Genomic DNA, 22,639 nt, shown 5'->3' with positions numbered 1-22,639 from the left:
TTCACCTGCAGTGCAGTTTGCTGCTATGGACCCAAAGAAGCTGTTTGCTATGCCCTTGGGAGTAGCTAACCTTTTCCACCACAAGTGTAAAAATGTCTTAAGAACAGACTAAAAACTGGCCATGTGACCATAAACTTTCAATATGCACTGCAACTATGCAATGTTAAAACAAAAAATGTACACTTGTTTTATTTAATGCTGATGAAGTACTCAAAACCACATACAAAAAGGTGGAAGCTGGGTCTATGTAATTATTTCAAGGGAGCATATCAGGGACTAGACTATAACATGCAGCAGAACATATTATACAAAGAACTCTCTTGGCTGCAGCACCTGCGGAAAAAAAGAGCATCACTGAATTTAGATGTAGTGTAATTGCTCAGCATGCTTATACAAACAGCCCTATTCAATCCATGCATGCTACAAAACTATCCTTCCAAATATGTTTTTACAGAGCCTGGGGTTTGGCTTTAATCAAAACCACCGCAATTGCAGGATAGAAGGAAGCCTTTTAAATAGTGACCTTTAATCTAAAGTAAAGGAATGTTACAGTCGTGTCATTTTAATGCCGGCTGCCGTACACCTAAGAAGACAGCTAATTGAATCTTGGATTAGAGAAGTGTCTTTGCTTCAGCAAACTTATATAATAAATAGCCAATTCATCATTTTTATCATTCAGGCAAGGACGTGCTTACTAATGCTTGTTTTTAATCAATTTTCCATTTAAGCTCTTTATCTTAGCATCTCTAGTGAACGGAACACAACTATGGCTGTTATTACATGCCATATATTACTTCTGGTTTTATCTCCCTTCTCCATCATTTTTACTACAAGCTTATATCGGGCTGGGGCTATTTCCTGTTCTTATATGTACTTGACTTTTTGCCATTAGTTGATGCAATCTAAATGTTGTATATTAACTTAGAATGGTAGGCATAGGCAGAATAAATGTTAACACTTTTTACATATTTACAATAGAAATTTTACCCAATTAACATTGGTGGTAACTGGCTTATGTTTTAATTGCAGAAACTACAGATACCTATTCATGCCTTTAACATGTATTTAAAGCAGAACTAAACCTAAATTAGAAAAAAATTGGAGAAGGCATGTTGTTTAATGGAGAAGAAACAATTGATGTCCCTTGTGCAGTAAAATAAACTTACATGCCTGGTCACAAATTTTTAATTACACTCACCTCTCATGTTGTGTCATCCATAACAGGTTTTCTTTCATGTTCCAGATGTTCAGCTATTATGATTTCTGAGGCTGGGAGTCCACAGGAGTTTATTTATTTTCAGCAGCCAGGGGAATGCTTTGGCAGCCAGCATCCAACATTTGTATTTTTAGTGCACATTGAAGAAATGATTTCGAACAGATAAGAAGATAGAGAATTTGGTCCCCAGAGAAAAATATTCGCTGTACCTAATACCAGTGGTCGCCAACCTTTTGGAGCTTGCGGACCACTAAATGCACGGACTCTAGACCGTGCATACGTGGGGAGCCATGTGTCACTCAAAATGAAAGAAAGTTTCCCCCAGAGTGGCGCCATGAAGCCAGAGCCCACCCATTCTCCTATTGCAGGTCTGAGCCAGTGTCCAGGAACAGCTGGGGGATATGGTCCGTGGCTCTGGCCAGTGCATCCCCCCAAGTGGGGTCCTTCTCCTGACCGCACTGGTGGGTGCACTGGCCAGAGCTGCGGCCCACCTGTCAAATGGCCACAGCCCACGGACCGGGGTTTGGGGACCCCTGCCTCACAGCAAAAACACCTAAAACCAACTGTATAGCATGGCCTTGGAGCGGTGATGATTTGGGTTGGGATTGCAGCTACAAGACCTGGACACCTTGCAGTCAAGTCAACCATGAACTCTTCTGTAAACCAAAGTTTTTAAGATTCAAATGTGATGCAATCTATGTGACAGCTAAAGGTTGGCTGAAATTCGGTCAACTGGACAATGATCAAAAGCACACCAGCAAATCTACAATAGGATGGTTGAAAAAGAAAAGAATCAAGATGTTGCAATTGCCTGGGTAAATTTCAGACCTCAACTTGGTCCAAATGCTTTGGGCGAGTTGTGCATTAACAAAGGCTATCGAACTTCATTGAATGGGAACAATGTTGTAATGTTGTACAGCCAATATGCAATATGCCAACATTCTCCACAATAAAGTCAGAAAATTCGGAAGTAGTTCTACAAGAATTATGGGATGCACTTCAAGGTGCTAAACTTTCATATTCAGGTTTGTTTTCTCACCCTTCTCTGGGATATACAGTACTTATCTTTTCATGTTTCCATACTCTCTACAGCATTGGGAGCCAAATGAAGTATGCAGTGTTTCCGGATATGGAGGATTATGTGTCCCATGTGGCAGCATTGGGAAAATGTCTGATGTCATATGGGGAGCTTATGGGCCTGATTTATTAAAGCTCTCCAAGGCTGGAGAGAATAAACTTTCATCAGTGAAACTGGGTGATCCAGCAAACCTGGAATGGATTTCTTCAATGTAATTTGCTATTTGTTAGCAAATGCTTTGAATCCTGGACCAGATCCATCCCAAGTTTGTTGGATGGGTCACTTAGCTTCACTGGTGACCCAGGATGTTTCTTTATTTAATATGGCTACATGCAGCATTGGGGAGGCAAAAGGGAGAACAGTACATGCTGCTGGGGCAGCTAACCTAGGAAAAAACTTGAGGATTTTGAGCACAGCTGATCAGGTACTTGTTGTTCACCAGATATATGTCAGATCAGCAGCAGTTTGTCTCCTGACCTTGCTTTAGGCTGCTCCGCCCAGGCCTTGGAATTAGAGGCATCACCGGAGTTTTCCAGCTAATTTATAGGCACCTTCTCATTCAGTCCCTGCTCAGCCTGCTGTTAGCCTCACTATATAAGCTGTGTTTAGACTGACACCCCTTGCCTTTGCAATCGGTGTGTTTACCCGAGGCTCCAGTTTGTGGCTGTTTTTAAGTACTGATTTCCTTGTTCTGACTCTGGCTTGTTTGACTGTGATTGTTCGCCGCCTGCCCTGACACGGTCCTGCTCTGGTTTTTGAGATTGCCTATCGATTTGGTACTACACTTCGGTTCCATCTGCAGTCAGCTGCCATCTGCACGGGAGTGTCTGAGGGCCGCAACCTGGGTGCCATCCCCAGCAAAGGCCATCAGCTCTTGCGGGATGCTCCGGTGAACACCGGGCGGTTCCTTAGACTCTGCACCTCAGCTCATACCTCAGCCAAACGTGCAGAGTGCACAGAGGATCCACTTCCCCATACTTGTGGCAAATCGCTGACAGGTGGAAATCAGATCCTAAATGCTAAGACCACCAGCATCACCCCCCAGCAAGAAGGTGTAGAGCCACAATGCCGTGGCCTCCTTGTAATTGGGATAATTAACATTGGTCTGCATTCAATCCGGTAGAGGAGCAGGTTTGAAATGGTGATGCAGTGAATGTTGCTTGCCCAGTTCCATACAAAGGGCTGATTTCGTATCCAGAGCTAAATTTTCCTTTTAAAGAGAAGCAATTAAAATCGTTTTCTCGTTGTTTATCGTTAGCTGGATAGAAATTAACAGTAATAATTTCTGTTAAATTTACACTTGTTCTTTTTACATAACTTCTTGTATCTGTTAGTGTTATCTTCAATGTATAAAGATATAATTAGGCAACCTGTACCATATGGCTCTGAAACGGAGTTCAACACAACAGGATAAAAAAAAATATGTTTGAGAAGGAAAAGTGTTGAGGAGAATCATGAACAGTGTCAATGTGAAGATTGATTAAAGAAAATAAGAATAAAGAAAGAATTAGCAAATGTGCTAAACCAACGGAGGACTGGGAACTATTGGCTTGGAGGGGAAATACAATCAACTAGCTCTTTTCTTGTTAAGGAGAGTTTTCTGGGCATCATGTGCCATGACGTCTCCTTGATTGTTGGCCATAGTGAGATGAGTCTAAAGGACATGGTTTATGGGGATGCACCTTTATAGCTTTTAGTAGTAGTAGTAGTAGCATTCAGTCACATGAAATCTTAAAGCCTTTAAATTATTACTAGACATGTGACACTGACTGCAAGTCCCACTCCTGTCTGAATGGTGACGTTTGTGGTGAAGAAGTGGTATGAATATATAAAGGGAAGACTTTAGGCTGTTATAGCTGTTATCAAAACAAGTTTTAGTTCTTTTAGAATTATAACCACTTTAAGTTTGATGGACTTTATTTTCTTTATGCAGCCTTGCATTATATGTTATTATCAGTTATCAGGTCCTGTTCTTAGTCTGTTCACATTTTTCTTTCTCCACTGGTCTAGCTCCGATGTCCCTTTTGTGTCCATTTATTAAAAGGACCCTACATATGGTAACTTGTACTCAAAGACTGAATTACACTTCAAATGTGCAGGAAAAAAAAAGAAGTTGAAGAAAGTTGATCCTATCACTCTATGGCCCGTAGAGCAGTAAATAGTTTGTCGACAGAAGAGTACAAGAAAAAATGCAATTTCCTTCCTGTGAATGTATGAGCCCTTCATACTTGGAAGATGAGACAGTAAGAATTGGCTACAACAGCCCTAATACCCTCTATCTCTGCCGTGTGACACTGGGATAAGGTAATACATTCTGTGCTATTCAGTGAGAGGACATCTGATACTGTGCCGCTTACACCTACATTTTACCAATGACACCCCTGTTGTAAACTATACAATCCGTTTTGTTTGACAGTTCTTGCTGAAATGTTCCAGTTTTGTGCCAAAGTGTTTAAAGATGAACATGACAGAAACCATCCCTAGGTCAGCAGCAGCTTTCTTTTCCTTTTTATCTTTTTTAACATTTTTGGCTCAGTGACAGCAGAACTCTGGGCACACAGAAAAATACAAAATGGTGTACATATGTTTTATACCTACCAAAGGATTAATATTTTAACCATTCAGTCCCAGAATATACACAGCACATAGCATAAATGCTGGCTAGTGAAGGGAAAACTGCCATTTAGCCTAAACTATACTGTAGGACCTATAGGATGTTTTTGTAGAGAGGACTTGTAATAAAATTACCTGCCTGTTTGCAATACGTTTATTAAAGTACACTGAGCTGCAAATGCTGGGTTATACAGGGTATCCCGGGATCCCCCGAGGCTGCTGGTACTGAACACAAAGCCATGTGCATGTTTGGGAGTTACATCAAAATGGCCAAATAGCCTACAGCTGCAAGGAGGACCAGGTGAAGATAGTGGCACCTCTGACATACCGGGCACAGATGAGTTTAAATAAAAATTTCAGGTAAGATTATTTTATTGCAGAAGAAACATTACCTGATGCTTTTCCAATAAAGAACATTGATCAGATTTGTTTTACTTGTAATGTTTAGTTTCACTTAAATCAGTATGTGTCTTGCATTGCAGCTACTTTTGTTGCTTTACTTAGTAAGAACAAAAAGAACTAACCTTTTAAAGGTTTATTAAACTACAGATTATGCAACAGGCATCTACATCTCAAAAGGTTTAAAAAGTATGAAACCAAGGAACCCCGTCACACATGAGCCAACCAAACAGCTGAGATTTGCACTTCACATATTCCCGTTAATGGATAAGTGTAGTTTCCGGTTAACTGAGGTTTCTCTGAAACTAAGGGCTCTTAGGAAATAAAGCACTAGATTTGAATAGGGAGACTTGTCCCACCTCTAGTGCTTAATGGCCAAGAAAAGGAAAACCCTGATGATGCTTGAGCCATCATCAGGGTTTCCCTTTTCTTAGCCAATCACGGAGCGGAGCAATCAGCGGAGTTCTGCTCGGCTCTCCTGACAGCTCCGCTCTCCTGATTGCACCTTCAGCCCTAGCTAAACTGTGGTATGTGTTCTTGGATGCAGAACACATGCCACAGCTCCACCAGGGCTGCAAGAGCAATCAAGAAAGCAGAGCTGTCGGGTGCCGGTTATCTGAGTTATCCGGTTATATGAGTTCCGAATAACCGGATTCTACTGTAATAATAATAAAATGACAGATACAAGCAATAAGCCTGATTTACTAAAGCTTTTCTAAGTTGGAGAAGATACACTTTCATCAGTGAACCTGGGCTATCCAGCAAACCTGGGATGGATCTGTTCCAGGATTAAAAACATTTGCTAACAATTAGCAAATTTTCTTTTAAGAAACCCATTTTAGGTTTGCTGGATCACCCAGGTTCACTGTGTATCTTCTCCAGTCTTGGGGAGCTTTAATAAATCAGGCCCAATAAAACAGAAGGAAGAGAGGACTCTGTCCAAAAGAGCTTACAGTCTAACAGGTGGGGGACAGGCTATGTCTATGTTACAAAGAAATAAACATGTTCCCAATTATTAATATATAGTTCACCTCTTCTTGCACCTTTGCAAGCACCAAAGTCTTCATCTGGTCTTCTTCCTGGTTGAGATCTTTGGCCATCTTGATCTGTCATCTTTAGTGACGTCGCCTGTGTGCATGCACATGGGAGTTCATTTGTACCCCGCACTAGCCGCACCGTGATCCTACACTGAGCTGCTTATACACAACTCAGTGTACATTATAGAGATGATTGCAAACAGGCAGGTAAGTTTGTTTTATTGCAGAAGAGAAATAATCTGTCCCTTCTGCAATAACCTGTCTGCTTGTATTTTTTTTTAATGTTCACTTTAAAACTTTGCAATGTTGCTCCTCCACAAACACGGTAATATCTTCCCATAGCCTACAATATTCAAATGTACAGAGATCAATTATATCAAGCATAACATAATCCCTTCATTTCCACTGCTTTGTTTTCTAGTTTGTTCTATTTATAAATAGGTTTTTTGGTTACTTAAAGAGTATTTTTATATTTTATTTTTTATTTGCAATTTGCGTGGTAATTTAGAAAAATTAATATAAGGGTGTTTAACCTTAAATTTTGACAGATAACTGTGTGACTGTGTAAAGTCTTTATTAGGAGAGGATACAGCTATTCAAAGAGGAGATAAGATATTTATTCGGAAGGAAAAAATATTTTTAAAAAAATAACGATAATTAGGTATGCAATTGAAAACTTTGGATGAGAATATTAGTAAAAATACCAAACATGACTTGAAATGACTCAAACTGCGTAGTAAATAGCCTGCAATTGTTCAGCCAAATATTTCCTTCCAGATCCCTACAAATAAAATTTATTTAATAAAACTATGTCCATATGGAGATTGTTATGTATCACTTGCATCATGTGGTCTGGGGGGGACATAACAACATTTCCCCCCTTTGCTTTATTCGATTAGTGCACTAGTACAATGACGACATGATCAAAATACACACGTGCACAAACCTCAATAAAAAAATGCATTGTAACTAACAAAAGTGAAATATTTCATCCACCCTTTTCATTATTACATTTATTACTTATTAAAGCCAATTTAAAGGATAAGTAGTGGTGAAAAGATGTACATTTGTGGGTTTAACCACTAATTCTTTATTTATCATTTCTTTGAGGTCTGCATAAAGGGGGCAGGTCATATAATGGGCCTGATTTAATAAAGCTTTCCAAGACTGGAGAAGATAGACCTTAATGGGAGAACCTTGATGATTCAGAAAAACCTGCAATTAATCATTTGCTAATAGTTGGCAAATGTTTTCAGTCTTGGATGAGATCCATTCCAGGTTTGCTGGATCATCCGGGTTCTCCCATGATAGTCCATCTTCTCTAATTGTGGAGAGCTTTAATAAATCAGGCCCAATGTGTCTTAAGGCCTATTGAAACATGGGCTGGGATGCGATGGCCACTAAGGGTAGCATTTTTACTGCTATTGTGGCTGTATTATTAATATTTCAATACAAAAAGTGCTTAGCATAGGGTTGTTCTGCCCACAACCATCATGGTTCCCACCAATGACCTTCCACTATTATCATGGCCACCCTCCCATATGCACCCCTTGAGCATAAGTTAGCTGGCCTAGATAAAAAATTACAAATTCAGCAATGTGTATCTGGTGTTTACATAATTTCTGCTACAAAGTGTCCCTCGTTCTTATTTCAAAAATGTTGGGAGATTTACAACTTTGGATGTTCCTCCTGGATGCCCATGCTCAGTTTTATTAAAATAAGTCTAATTTGCTAATGTGAAGTGAGGTGAACAGAGGATCCTGGGCTCAAGGGGCACATTAGATAACAATCATCCATTGCAACCTTATCTGGCCCCACTGGGCAACATTCCAATGTCTACAGGGTAGTGCACAACAGTCCCAAACATGTGTACACAGGTTACAAAGAAAGAAAACCTTGGCTCATCAACATTGTTTTTCTTGGTGCCAGGACTCCTCTGTGCAAGACTCCCTCCTCCTGTGCCATAAATAGTAATGATCACATTACTAGGTTGTGGAGGAGATAATTTTCAATAAACATTTGGGAGAAGTGTCAAAAACTGATCGGGCAAAGGTTGTCTTATCAATTAGTTACCTTTCCTGATGAACCAAGAAAATACCATACAATAATTATTAAAAACATGACTGGTAAAAACATGACTGGTATATTAGTTGTAGACAAACCTAAAAAATCAGATTGTTTTCAATTGCAATATTGGTTTCAAGTGTTCCTGACTGCACCAGCCTGATCACAAACTTTGGTAACTCAAGATGTTCAAAAACAGCATTTCCTAATCTTTTTACTCACATGGAACCCTTAAATAATTTTTATCTCCCCAGAAGCAGTTGTAGCATTGTGGCACCTGTTGTTTGTCCAGTACTCCCAGCATGTGAACACAGATAAACATGCTGCCAGCAGTTCCCGCTATTGAAATCCCTGCTCTACAAAACTCATTTTCATCTTGCTCAGATTATTTAGGACAATTCTTATTGTTTCAGAGCCTCCAATCTTCTGGAAGGTACATCAGTTAAATGCATCACATGTGAAACTTGTTTGTATGAAGTCTCAAGTCACCTTTTATTAGTTTCTATTATTATTACCGTCCTGGTAATTTAAATAATTTTATTTAAAAAATAACATCCATTGCTCGATAAAAGAAGTGTAACGGCTATCCTGGTAGTCTGAATAGGACATCTGAACACGAAGAGACAAAATCCAGAATGGTTACTGATATAGAAGTTGTGTGATTTACTCTAAGATAAAGGGCTATATTTTTAAAACAGGGAATTAGACATTCCCTCGTGGGAATCTTCCAGGTCGATGTGTTTCAGTGGAAGCAATTTATTCCCACCAGGGAATGTTTGATTAACTACTTTTTAAACAGAGCCTAATGTCTTCAGTATGAATTAGTTTTCATTGGGTCTGCAATTTTTCATGAAGTTTATGTATAGGTAGAGAAAGAGAGGTTGTGTATGTATTGTTTATTTAATAAGAGTTCTTTTGGTCTAATCTAGACATAACTCTTCTGTACTAGAACCTAGCGCTAACACAGTCCTAATAATCTAAATAAGGGTGGATTTGTGAACAGTATTACCAAATATTTACAATGACAGACACAGGTACAAAGGTTATTCTCGGATTCTGGAAGAACAAAACGCGTCAGTAATCAGAGAATAACCTTTGTACCTATGTCTGTCATTGTACATATATGTGCTACTGGAGGCGCACAGCGGGGAGAGCGCACAGCAGGGTGCTGCTCCATCGTTCTCCCCCTTCCATCTCCATAGAGCAGAATGTTGCTGTATGTACAGCACTCGTTCATGCATCGAGCAGTCCTTAGTCGCCGGAAAGGAAGATGAAGAAGACACTTGTCGGTGGAGCACTGTGATCTCCTTTCTTGATTATACCATTCCTTTAATTTACTATTTTATTTTAGGCTGAAATAGAAAAGGCTTCTCCATATGTTAAATGAATACACACACACACACATATATACATGCATACATTGCTTTTTTTTTACACAGCAATTCCAGCCCAGAATGTGATCACAAGAAGCTTACAACATCAACAATCGTGAGTCATCCAGCCTGGCAGCTGTAATCTAGTGAGCGTGGAAATTAGGAAAACAATTCATAGTAAACAAATGACTGATGCAAAGCCAAACTGTATTTTAAAAGAAAATATTCTCACATAAAATGTTCATGATTCTTCACAAGTATCACATCACTGAGATATACCATACTGAATTCTATATGCAGTAGAACATTGATTAGTCATTTACAGTTTAGTATAGAATATCATATTTGTATATAATAATTTTATTAAAAATCAGCAGAACATCTAGTGCATTAAACCAGGGTTCCATGGACCCCTGGGTTGCTAGGTTTTTTTAAGCAATTAGCAATTTGTGTGTCTCTGAGATCAGTTTAGATGACCCTATTGACTTTTTTTAGTATGTGTAATGCTGACATTCTTCCCACTGACCACAACATAAACATACTGTGATTTGTGGATATAATATTTATAGCAGGGGTTCCCTGGAAACCTGAAAGTTATTTCAAGAATTCCCCGATGGTAAAAGGTTGGGAAAGGCTGATCTAACTGGTTCGACATAGACCATACCACAGCAGCAATGGCCAGCAAAATTCTTGGGAAACCACGGTGAGTTCAATGACCAAATGTTCTATTCCCAGATCCTTCTATCAATTACTGATGGGAGTGTGATGTCTATACGGTCATTGTTAATGATGATGGTTTTACATTTCATGATGACATGACTGTAGTGTAAGGGTTCTGATTTAAATAAAGGACATTTAAAAAATTTACATTGAACCTTTTTTGAGAATATGTAAAGAATAGTAATGTACCCCTGTATTCATTTTCTTAGAACTTCTGATGTCCTGACGTGAGGAAGAGGCCCTGTCCATAAACTTTGGCACTGCCCAATGTTAAGGGAAGGGATGAAACCTATTTTGGTGCAGGAAGGGGGGCTGCAAGCTTTCTATAAGTAATTCAAGCCAGACAAAGGCTATTTATTATACTAGTGTAAAGCACAAGAAAAGTGACTGGCATTTCTAAAGTGTTTTTTGTTATTTTGAAGGGTTGCCATAACCCAACATTGTTCTACTACTTATCACCAGAAGCTGCTCTGGAGATCTTTTTCTAGGGTTCATATATATATATATATATATGAGGTTATGTATTGCAGGTTATGTTTTGCAAAAGAGATGGGCAATGTCCCTTCTTCAATAAAACAAACATGCCTGTCTGCAATCTTTATTTTACTTATTTGCTGAACTGTGCATGTACTGCTCATTGTATGATCCTGGCATGTCTGGCTGCTGGGAATGTCTGATCTCCTGTGCACATGTGTGGGAAATACATCATTTTCCCCTTCTATTGGGTGAAACCTCCCCCACCTCCTAGATTGTAAGCTCTTCGGGGCAGTGTCCTTTCCTCCTCCTGTGTCACTGTCTGTATCTGTCTGTCACCCCTATTTAATGTACAGCGCTGCGTAATATGTTTGCTCTTTATGTTTATTAATAATAATAATAATATTAATAATAATAACAATAGTAATAATTTCTGGCCACTGAAGATAACCATGGATCCTTAACCTAGAAAAGGACCACGTGAAAATGCCAGTGCCTTTGACATAGGGAGGAGAAGTGAGTTTAGTTAAAAACATGTGATCGTGCTGGTAAGTTTATTTTTTTGCAGAAGGGACATCTCCTTTCTCTTCTGCAATAAACAACCTGTTTGCTTTCAATTTCTTATTATTTTACTTTCCTTCTGCTTTAACGCGAATGGCTAAATAAAATGTTTAAAAACAAAAAGGGGAGTTTTATTACCTGCCAAATGCTTGGGAATTCTGTTCAGACAATGATGAGATAGCATTGGCAGGTCACTGACCTAGTTGTTTTCTGTTGCAGTAAAGCTATATACACTTCCATGCTCCCAGCTTGTGATTGGACTCCTAAAGAGCAGAAGTCTTGCTAGCAAGGTATCTCCTTGTTCTCCAACCTTCCTGCATGTTTTTTCGCCACAGACACATAAAGAAGAGCCAGACTGGCTCAGAAAACTGACCATCCCTCTTTCTGTCTACATGAGGCAGACTTTGAGATAGACTTAGGTAGCAGTATTTAAAAATGCATTTAACAAATTTTTTTAACCACCCTACCGCTAAACCCAACCTTGGTTCGGGTTAACAAAAATTACAATTATCGATAAACCCGAACTTTTCTCACTGTATGAAAATACAATGAGAAAAGTTCGGCTTTATCGATCACTTACCTGGTACCGCTGCGATCATCCAGCGTCGTGTTCCAGCGTCGTCCTCCAGCGTCGATCTCCAGCGTCAGGTGCCTTCTCCGAGAAGAAGAAGCCGGCCGGCAGAGAAGAAGAAGCGTCCGTAGCGTGTACGTGTCCCTCGGCGATGACGTCGGCGCGTGTGCGGGAAATTCAAATTGAAACTTATTCAAACACATTTTGTATTGGATTGAATACAAACTCCTGTAACCAATCCAATACAAAATAATTCAAAATAAATACAAAGTATGTAATTGGTAAATTCAAACTCTCATTTTGTACTGGATTGAATACAAAGTCCTGTATCCAATCCAATACAAAATAATAGAAAATATATTTATGTGGTTTTGTCTATAGGTATGTGACAGACACTAGGAAGGTGTTTTAGAAAAATATATTACTATACAGTATACCGAATTATCGCATTTTCAGTATTTTTCATTTATTTATGTATTCTTGTTTAAGCTGATTTTTGTGTCTTTTATTTAATTTTATTAAAAGTAATTTTTTTTTTTTTTACATGATTGTGTGTTTTAAACCTTTTTTATATTCATGATATCTACTAGAACCCTGTTCGGACATATTTCTGTAAATTACAGGTCTACAATTTAAAAAAAAAAATTTCATGAAAAACAGTGTAACGCTTTTGGAACAGAAATCTAGACATCAGTGTAACGCCCAGGTGGTTAATGCATGCAAAATACAATTTATTAGTGAATTTGATAACTGCTTGGGTTCAGCAGTAAGGTATTAGGACCTGATTTACTAAAATGCAGCAGGAAGCAAATTGAAGTAAAGTGCTTGCTTTTTTGAAAAATTCCCCTTGATGTCATTGAATATCCACACAATAACTAAACACATATACTGCAGTGCAGTATGTTGGCATCCCCAACTACACAGTAACAGATAAGGAACTGCTGCACATTACAATGCACACTGAATGTGTTGCACTGTGTTCAATTTTAATTTTTCATGCGGTAAAGTGCTCTGAGATAGTGTGGTGCACGGTAATAATTTCCATTATGTGGTGGTGGGGGCACAGTAAAATTAACCCCAAAACCAATATTGTACTTTATTTTCACGAACATCTACTCTTACGTGGCACTAGTGATGCAATTGGCATGAGAGGACAAATAACTGCACATTATAGGTATCAGAATATAAAATTTAGAGGCAGGGCGATTTTCTGGTAACATGAAACTTTGCCCATTTTTTTTTCTTTGAACATTGTACACGGCCAAGAACCTTTGCCGGTTATTGCTAAACCTGCAAGTACTAAGTACCAGCCACAGGTTATGTTAAGTTCAGATATATTTTTATTTGAAATTTGGTAGCATTAAAAAACATGTTCCAATGGTTCCAAAAAAATCCACCTTCAGCAGGGTTAAAAGAAATCAAAAATAATGTTATAAATGAACAAGATTGGTTGGTATATATGTGGTATTAGGTAAGAAAATATAATACTCAGAAAATACAAAAAACATAAATCAGCCTACTAATTCATATAGCTGTAAAAATCTATAAATTATATATGTAGTGGAAAATAATGGTACTATAAAAAATGTCATCATGTACAGAATTATTAGACATTTATTTTAAAGTGAAAATGAAAACAAAAAAATATGTACTTTGAAAAAAGGTTGGCAAACTACGTTACCTCCTACCTAATCAACTATGTACCCTTAGCCCCAATCAATCAAATAGGACAATCTTAGGTACACCCAATATACATGGAGCATGAATAACCAGAAGGAGACATACTTTGTTATCTATTGTCTCTCCGATGGCAAAAAAAATAATAGTACATATTTGACTGGATCCAGACCCGCTTACCTTAAGTCTCTTTACATAATAGCTGCACTACGAATTTCATATGACATGGATAGAGGCCTCCTTGGACAGGGAGGTTATGGTTCTCAAAATTCTTTAATTCCTTATTTTAATTCATAGAGGCTTCATAGAGAATTTATGAGAACTTTTGAGCACAGACACATCATGATTTTATTTCGGAATTAACCCGTAAAAAACATTTTTCAGTTGATTGTACACTGTGTTCATTTGTCTCATTGTAATTTTGTTGAACGTATTGTTGAACAAATATACATCATTAAAGCATACCTAAACTCAGAATTTTTACGTTACATAAAAGGGTAGACAACCCTTTAAATTAAAGTAAAAATTTTGTTTGTTAGAGTTATTTTTAAGTGCAAAACCTTATTTTTATTTTTAAAAAAGGGTGCAGCACTGGCCCCTTAATTCTCGATCACTTAGGCAATCAAGAATGAATAGGATCACAGAGCCTCTGAGGACAACTACATCACCAATCCCGGGAGGCTTTGGCTGCTCCCTCTGCACATGCCAGAGCATCTTTGGCATGAGCAGAAGGAACTCATTCATCAAAAGAGAAAAAAATTGCCGATTCCACATGTGCACAGTGAGATCGGCAAGTTTTTTCCCAATCTATGTCACCTGATCGTAGATTGTGCAGGTGCGAGCTAGGGGGACGTAGATTGGGAAAAAAAACTTGCCGATCCCACTGCGCATGTAGGAAGAAGAACACAGAAAAAGAGAGGAAAAGATGGCGACGCCGGGCCGAAAACGGATATCGGGACGACGCGGGAACCGATGGAAGAAACCTCCCAATGGACACACTGATCTGCAGGATTGAAGGTAAGTGTGATTTTATTGTTTTGGGTTAGTTTGGGGTTTATTTCCACTATACATAAAAATATTAAAGAACAAAAATGTACTTTGGGTATAAATACAAACTAAGAAATAAAAAAGTTTAAAATTGATAAAATATTATAAGTAGCCATATGTTGTTGTGTTAGTGTGCTTCTAGAACTGCTACTAAAGAATAACTCCAACTATGAAAATATTGTAATATATATATATATATATATATATATCAATATATATATATTAAAATATTATTAAAAAACGTCATCTATTATTATGTGTGTCTCCCCCACATTTCCACTGCATCCCCATCGCTGTGCATATTTAGAAACATCCACCGTTCTTTAAGGTACCTAGAGAGTTAGGATAGCAATGTAGTACTGGGTAGGTTAGGCTCAAAGCAGAGAGGGTTAGGGTAAGGAACTAGGTAGGGGGTATTAGGGCAGGTTCTGACTTGATTTAGTATTAAGCTATCCCATGTGGCTCCCAGTGGCTGGTACCTTGCCAACTGCTTGGTCATTTCGTCACTTGCACCAAACCACTGATTCTTAAAGAACCAATGTTTGCATATTTGACAGCTGGCGGCAGTGAGCACTACTGGTACCGCTCACTGCCCCCCAATTATTTTTCTATTGGGTTGCTCTGGGAAGAAACTACATGTAGCATCTCCCTGGAGAAAGCAGTTCACTGGCATGAGGAAGTGGTACACCCCAACCCCATGGTCAGTCTGAACATAACCTTAAGATTCCCTGTGCAGTAAAGTTAAGGTTAGACACATGATGGGTTCAGGTAGGATTCAGGCAGGTTAAGATTAGGCATTACCATAGAAATTCAGAACCAGAAGTAGCAAATTTACCAAATTAGCAAAATCTGATGAACCTGGTGTTCTAACTTCGACTTGTCCCTCATTAAGTTCTGAAAATTCTCTCCTCAGCCAATCACAAAGTACCTTGCTTTCTGTAAATGTTCAGTAATGGTGGCTCGGATGTTAGCACTCTGGCCTTTGCAACACTAGGTCCCAGGTTCGAATCCTGGCCAGGACACTTCCAAAAAAGTTAGGTTAATTGGCTTCCCCCCAAAACTGACCCTAGACTGTATTAAAGACATATGACTATAGTAGGGACATTGGATTGTGAGCCCTATTTAAGAACAGTTGTGACATGACTATGGACTTTGTAAAGAGCTGCCCAATATATTGGCACTATATAAATACTGTGTGAAAATAAATAATAATAAATGGATAAGAAGGAGGGAGTGCAAACAATAGCGGTGAATTACTGAATGAGAGCCACCACTCTTACTGTTGGAGTGTAAATTGTAGCACTATTGTTAAATGCTGTTGTGATTTCTAAAAATGCACACGGTGGGGCCACTACAAGAATTTTTTTTTTTTTTTTAAGCCATCCATCTTGTATTGCTGCACTTTGGTTGTGCTGTCCATTTTTCACACATACAATGCTCAGGGTCTGGACTTAGCACCCAGTGCTGCGGAGCTCCTGGGTGCAGGAGAGGTGGCCACTGAGCCATCTGCACCACCCCAGAACTATTTTTTCCCTTTCATTTTCAAAGCTGGACTTCCTAAAAATGCTGACATTACATTTACCCTCAGTGGAAGTAAGAAAAGACATACCAGAACCCCTTAAAACATCAACACCCCCACAAATAAAATTTGACACTTTCATTGCACTGTGCCAGCATGACAGAAATCATTTTGGCTTAACTGAGTTTTTTACACTTACATTTCTGTAGCATTCTTTTGGATCTCCTGTGAAATCTGTTCGACGTCTCTGCCTTGACAGATGAATATACTTCCATGGTAATGACACGCAGAGCTCGGGTGTAGGAAAACAAATGTGTAGAAATAAATAAAGATCCTCATGGCTCTGTACTGTGCTGACTTCCCCATTCAGTGAAAAGTCCCAAAGTCCTGTTACAACATTTGTATTTGGGTCCGCCTTCAGATTTTGGCAAGCCTCACGGGTATGTGTAAATAAATCATATTGTACCGTTTAGTAGCAAAAACTGTTGGTGGCAACTATGTGAGCATGTTATGCTAAAAGATATTCCAACATCTTGGTGACCTTGGAATGAAATGTCCAATAGATAGTTGTAGGGCTCACACCAGGCACGGTGAGTGCAACATAGAACTTTTCTTTTTTTTTTTTTTTTCTTGTACCAGTCTGTTTATCTGAGGTTGCAGATGTCCTTGAATCTCTTACCTCACTGGTGTTGTTAAAGAGACAATGATATGGAGCTAATTTATTAAAACCAGAGCTAAAGATGAGATGGTTCCTATATCCGACATATTTTATTCACTGATGAGTGGATGCAAATATTTTGGTTGCTACGAGCAATGGCATCACATGTACGTCAGTTGATGTACGTCAGTTTTTATAAAGCATAGATTTTGGCAGGCCTCACGGGTTGCCCAGTAGGGCCTGGTTATCAGTGTGACAAAAACAACAGTGCAGGATAATATTTATTTAGCACTACAGGGAAGAAATATATTTGTGTTGACTATGACAACCAATAGGATGTTTAATCTTATAGACTGTAATAAAAGATTAACTCCAGAGAAACAGCTAAACACAGAGTTTGAATTTAACCTTTAAATAGTCTTACTTGACAAGGATTGTGTTTGGGCAATTTTGTGATTTATTATTTATTTTTGTATTCCATGGTTCCTCTTTTTGCCATCCTCAACATTACAGAACCCAGCCCCATCCGAACTGAATATTTTACAGAGTCCTGGCCCAGTACAGAAAATATTACTGAACCCTGCCCCTGGTACTGAAAACATTCCAGAACCTTGATGCAGTACAGAAAACAGTAGAAAACCCTGGCCCAGTACAGAAAAAATTACAAAACCCTACCCCCGGTAGTCAAAACATTACAGAACCTTGACACAGTAAAGAAAATAGTACAGAACCCTGGCCCAGTACTGAAAACATTACAGAACCCTGTACCAGTACTAAACACATTACAGAACCCAGCCCCGATAATCAACACATTACAGATCCCTGCCCCAATACTGAACACTTTACAGAACCCTGCCCCAGTACTTAAAACATTACGGAACCCTGGCCCAGTAGTGAAAATGTTACAAAACCCTGGCCCAGTACTGAAAACATTACAGAACCCTGACCCAGTACTGAACACATTACAGAACCCTGACCCAGTACTAAACACATTACAGAACCCAGCCCCGATAATCAACACATTACAGATCCCTGCCCCAATACTGAACACTTTACAGAACCCTGGCCCAGTACTAAAAACATTACAAAACCCTGGCCCAGTACTGAAAACATTATGTAACCCTGGCCCAATACTGAAAACATTACAGAACCCTGCTCCAGTACTCCTGCAGAACTCTGACCCAATACTGAAGACATTACGGAACCCTGCCCTAGTGCTGAAAGCATTACAGTACCCTGGCCCAGTACTGAAAGCATTACAGAACCTTGCACCAGTACTGAACACATTACAGAACCCTGCCTCAATTCTGCAAACATTACAGAACCCTGCTCCAGTACTCCTTTAAAGAACTGTTGATGCAACCAGTGGACTATTTCTTAGGACTAATGCAATTATCAAAATGGCTTAATGAATGGATGAAGAATTCAGTTGTATGACGACTTCCCTAGGTAATGCCTATGTGTGATTCAGAGATTACACAATTGGAAATACTGAAATCCAATAAATAACAGGCATGAGCCATGGACATTTAGGCTGGCGAGGAAAAGAACAGTCCATGTTTGGTGTCCTCTAGCAAGGAAGTTACTTATTGCAACTTCTAATGCACATTCTGATATGCTCACAGTGTGCAGGGAAATAAAAGTAAGCAATTAGAGTATAGCAGCAGCAATACACTGATATCATCATCTTCTCTTCTCTCCTACTACTAGTATACGTTTTATATGTCAGCACACATAGCTCCAAACACTGCCCCTGTTTTCTAGTCTAAGTATTTCTGTGCAAAGGGTGACAGAAGCAGACAAAAAACTGATTCCCTACTTATGCCAGTTATAACAGAAAAAATGGAACTACATTATAACAAAACTACAATAGAAATCGAATCAAAAACCTATCCTACCAATATTGTAGGAAGAGATAAGCATAAAAACCCTCATTGTTCTGCTCTTTTAAAATTGAATTTTCCTCTGAAGTCTGCTGAGAAACTTTCTGTATTGTCAATCATTTGGGTCCCACTCTATGTTCTGTGGCTTCTTCCCAGCAATTTTGCTAGTCATTATGGTTTCCTGTATAGACGTAAAGGCTGGCGGGAGGAAGCACGGAGTCCAGCAGGGGACCCAGTAGAACAACACTCTTGGAAGACTTCAGAGGAATATTGTTCAGTAGTGGAGGTAGCTAGAAATAACTATATACCCTTTTCTTTTGCAGAAAACATTTTGGACATTTTTTGTGCTGCTAGGGTAATTTTCATAATAATATATATCTGTTCTAACCTTGGTAGATGGTACATAATACCCGAAAAGTGTCTGAAAAGCATTTTATTCCAATGTGCTAAAAGAAAATAAGCAATAATTCAGTGGGCATATGGGGTCCATATGGGCTCATATAGATAACATAAAAGAGTCCAAATGAGCACATTGGACCTATACATTTAACATCAATGGGCCCACATATTTGACCCATTTATGTTAACCGTAATCAAATTAGTATGAAAAGCATTAGATTTGATTTCTATACACTAATCTCCAAAATTTAAAATACCACTAAGAGGGGAAGTAAACACAAATAATTTTCATTACAATGATATATGTTATGGGGTGGGATGGATCATGCAGCAAGTGGACAGCTGTTCAGGTGATGTTTTGAAAGAAGGAAAAAGTGTGAGGATCTAGCAAAATTTGATGGCTAGACCATTGGGTCTGAGCATCTTCCAGGCATGCATGCAATAGATTTTACCTACCAAAAGTGGTTCATGGAAGGACCATTCATTGCAGTAATAAGTATGTGAAAGGAAGAAGAGGAAATAAAAGGCTGATGTCTACTGCTGTACACCAGAGTTCATTGTATATGGGGCTGTGAAGTTGCAGATCAATTAAAATGCCAGTGCTGACTCCTGTCCACCACCCAAAATGTCTACAATGGACAAGTGTACATTAGACCTGGATTATGAAACAATGGAAGACGGTGGATAGAAAATGTTTCTTTCAGATAATGTGGACATTTGCATGGTTTGCCTAGGAAAGATATGACAGCAAAATATACTGTAGGAAGTAGGCAGGGCAGTGGAGGAAGTCCGCTGCTAATGTCATGGTGGTAGGTACTAGTAGACACCAATCTTATCAAGGCCATATTTTGATGGTGAAAATACAAATTATAAATAAAGCATTATTAAAAATAACAACACTTTAATTGTAGATATGAACTATTACTAATAAATTATGACACATAGCTGATTGTGTGTTATTCAAATTGATGGACATGCATGGGACATAGAGAAAATAGTATTATATATTTTGTGTTTGTTCTTTTGAGCTTTGTTTTAACATTTCACATAGTTTTGCAAAAGTTTATTTTGGAAAGCATGAAAAAGCTACTTGTAGCAAACTCTGTACCCCTTGGCAAGATACAGTTTGCCTTTCCCCTAATTTTGTTCTTCTATCTTTAGCTAACTGGTAAATAGATCAGCTGGTATATTCAACAAATATAGCATATGACTTAAAAATGAAAGGAATTAAGCTTAAAAATAACTCATCAGAAGAAAGGGGTTAACCCTGTTGATGATTTTTAAAAGCAGAATTTCCAGGGCTGCTATATTTACCCTTCCTGTACCACTTGCTAAATCAATGGCCTGGAGCAAGAAGCACAAGTTTTTGGCCAAGTAGGAAAGGTAAAACAAAGATTTTTGCTTCTGTAAACTGTGACAAAAGCTGCACCTTCAGAAACAAGATGAGGCATAAGCACATTTCTAATCAGACAGGTTCTCTTTAACTCAGTTTTCAGGACTTTTAGAGATAATGCACATTAACATTTGAAACATTGGCTCATGCTGTCAAGTAATGTTTTCATTTTGAAGTACCGGGGAACACTGAATGTTTTGTTTATATGGATTATTAACCTAGAACAGTCCATTACACAATATTCTTAAAAGCACATCACAATCTCTAATATAAAGCATTAGGAGGACTTTTATGCTTATTTAACTTTTGGAATGTGGTGACTAGTAGATTTTAATTAAAAGAATGTACTTGGTGTTCTGATACCATTGTGTTCCTTGGGTTATTTTCATGTTTTCCAAGCAATTAAATGCAAAGTGTTGTTAGTCATGGGCGTTGTTCATTGTTCTGTGGATGAGCAGTTGCCAAGTCTATGACAAGAAAACTCAGTGGCAATTTTTTATCAGATTCTCTGTTGATGTCAAGATGCTGTTGATCTGTTGTAAAAATGATTCAGTAGCAAAAAACTGTCACTCAGGACGTAGTATATTGTCTGAACTTATTCAAAGCATATGTTCTAACAAAAAAGTAAATTCAGATTAGTTTGTATGCTGTGTTATGCACAATGGTTGTACAAACGTTCATCATGTTCATCCTGTGTTGTAAGGCAGGGCTCCCGAAGCCCCGGTCCACAGCCCATTAGTGGGCCGTGGCAGCCTGACAGGTGGGCTATGGCTTCGGCCGTTGCACCCCCCAGCGAGGTCAGGAGAAGGACCCCCCTTGGGGGCGCCAGAGCCCAAGTCCACATTTTTGGTACGCATTGCAGGCTCAGGTCGATGGGCAGGTTGTGTCTCTGGACACAACCCACCCACTATCCCATCCCAGGCTCACACAGGCATCATGATGTCACTCTAGGGGAAGTTTCTTCCCCCTTGGAGTGACACACTGCTCCCTGCACATGCTCGGTCCGGAGTCCCTGCATTTAGTTGTCCGCGAGCTCCAATCTACGTCTGCCCCCAATCTAACACTGCACTCTTCCACGTATAGCAAGCCCCCACTGAGCCCTTGGGAGGTTAATTGCGTAGCCCCAGCATTCTATTGCCCTCAGGACTTCAGTGTGCAAGGGATGGCGTCTAGGGAAGAACTTACAGAGGACCAGGAGCCTAGTGATAATGCAGTACAAAGATTCCATCAGAGGGGAATCCAGAATACAGAGTTAGAGGTCATACATAGGTAATCAGTCCATCAGGCGAGGTATCCAGGGGTAAAGATAAAAGCAGAGTCGGGATCACAGGCAAAACAGCCAGAGTTAGCAACAGTAAATACAACAAATAACACACCAGCAACAGCTTAGCCCAGGTTAACACTACAAGAGACCAATCTGCTCCCCAAATCCCCTTAGCTGTGCACAGCCTCAGAGTATGTGCAGGGGATGCCATTAGGGTACATCTCAGGGTGCAGGGTTAAAGAGAAGCAGGAGATGCTGCTATTTCCTTGTTTTCTTTGGAGCTGCATGTAACACGACCGTACAGACTAAATAGGGCGTGATACAAAGGTGGTGCACAGTGCGGGATTGGCGGATAGAATAGCTTCTCCTAATGTGTTCTTTTAGATTACCAGGACCTCTGCCAGCCCAACTCTGCCTATTGATTTGACAACCCTCTGATTGTCTGTAAAGGCCCTCATTTTTTGAGATCATTAATATATTTAGAAGTAGTTAGTCACATTCAACTGGACTTGCTCTTGTAATGCAGAAGGTGTTTTGACGTTTTTCAAGCTGCTTCTTCATTTCTACTAGTGTAAGAAAATACCTCAGCATTTATAGCCCCAAAGCACAAACACCTAATCCAAGCACCATGGAAAGAGACATTGCAGATGTTGATTGTCTAAGACCAGGAAGTGTGAAGATTGTTGAACTACT

At 39.1% G+C, this 22,639-nt stretch overlaps 1 protein-coding gene across 2 annotated transcripts in view; it reads right to left on the bottom strand.

Moving 5' to 3' along the window:
- Positions 1 to 16,915, bottom strand: part of FSHR (follicle stimulating hormone receptor) — a 59,792-nt gene extending 42,877 nt beyond the window's left edge. The window contains exon 1 of one of the 2 annotated variants that reach the window (XM_072409726.1): positions 16,549 to 16,915. In XM_072409726.1, the coding sequence (XP_072265827.1) occupies positions 16,549 to 16,715 (167 nt within the window). In that variant the 5' untranslated portion in view covers positions 16,716 to 16,915. The remainder of the gene's footprint in view (positions 1 to 16,548) is intronic. The other variant, XM_072409725.1, reaches the window with a different exon arrangement.
- Between the last annotated feature and the right edge of the window lie 5,724 nt (positions 16,916 to 22,639).

Source organism: Pyxicephalus adspersus, chromosome 4 (genome assembly GCF_032062135.1).
Source record: "Pyxicephalus adspersus chromosome 4, UCB_Pads_2.0, whole genome shotgun sequence".
NCBI lineage: Eukaryota > Metazoa > Chordata > Amphibia > Anura > Pyxicephalidae > Pyxicephalus > Pyxicephalus adspersus.
The sequence above is the reverse complement of the archived record's forward strand: the minus strand, read 5'-3'. Positions and strand labels throughout refer to the sequence as shown.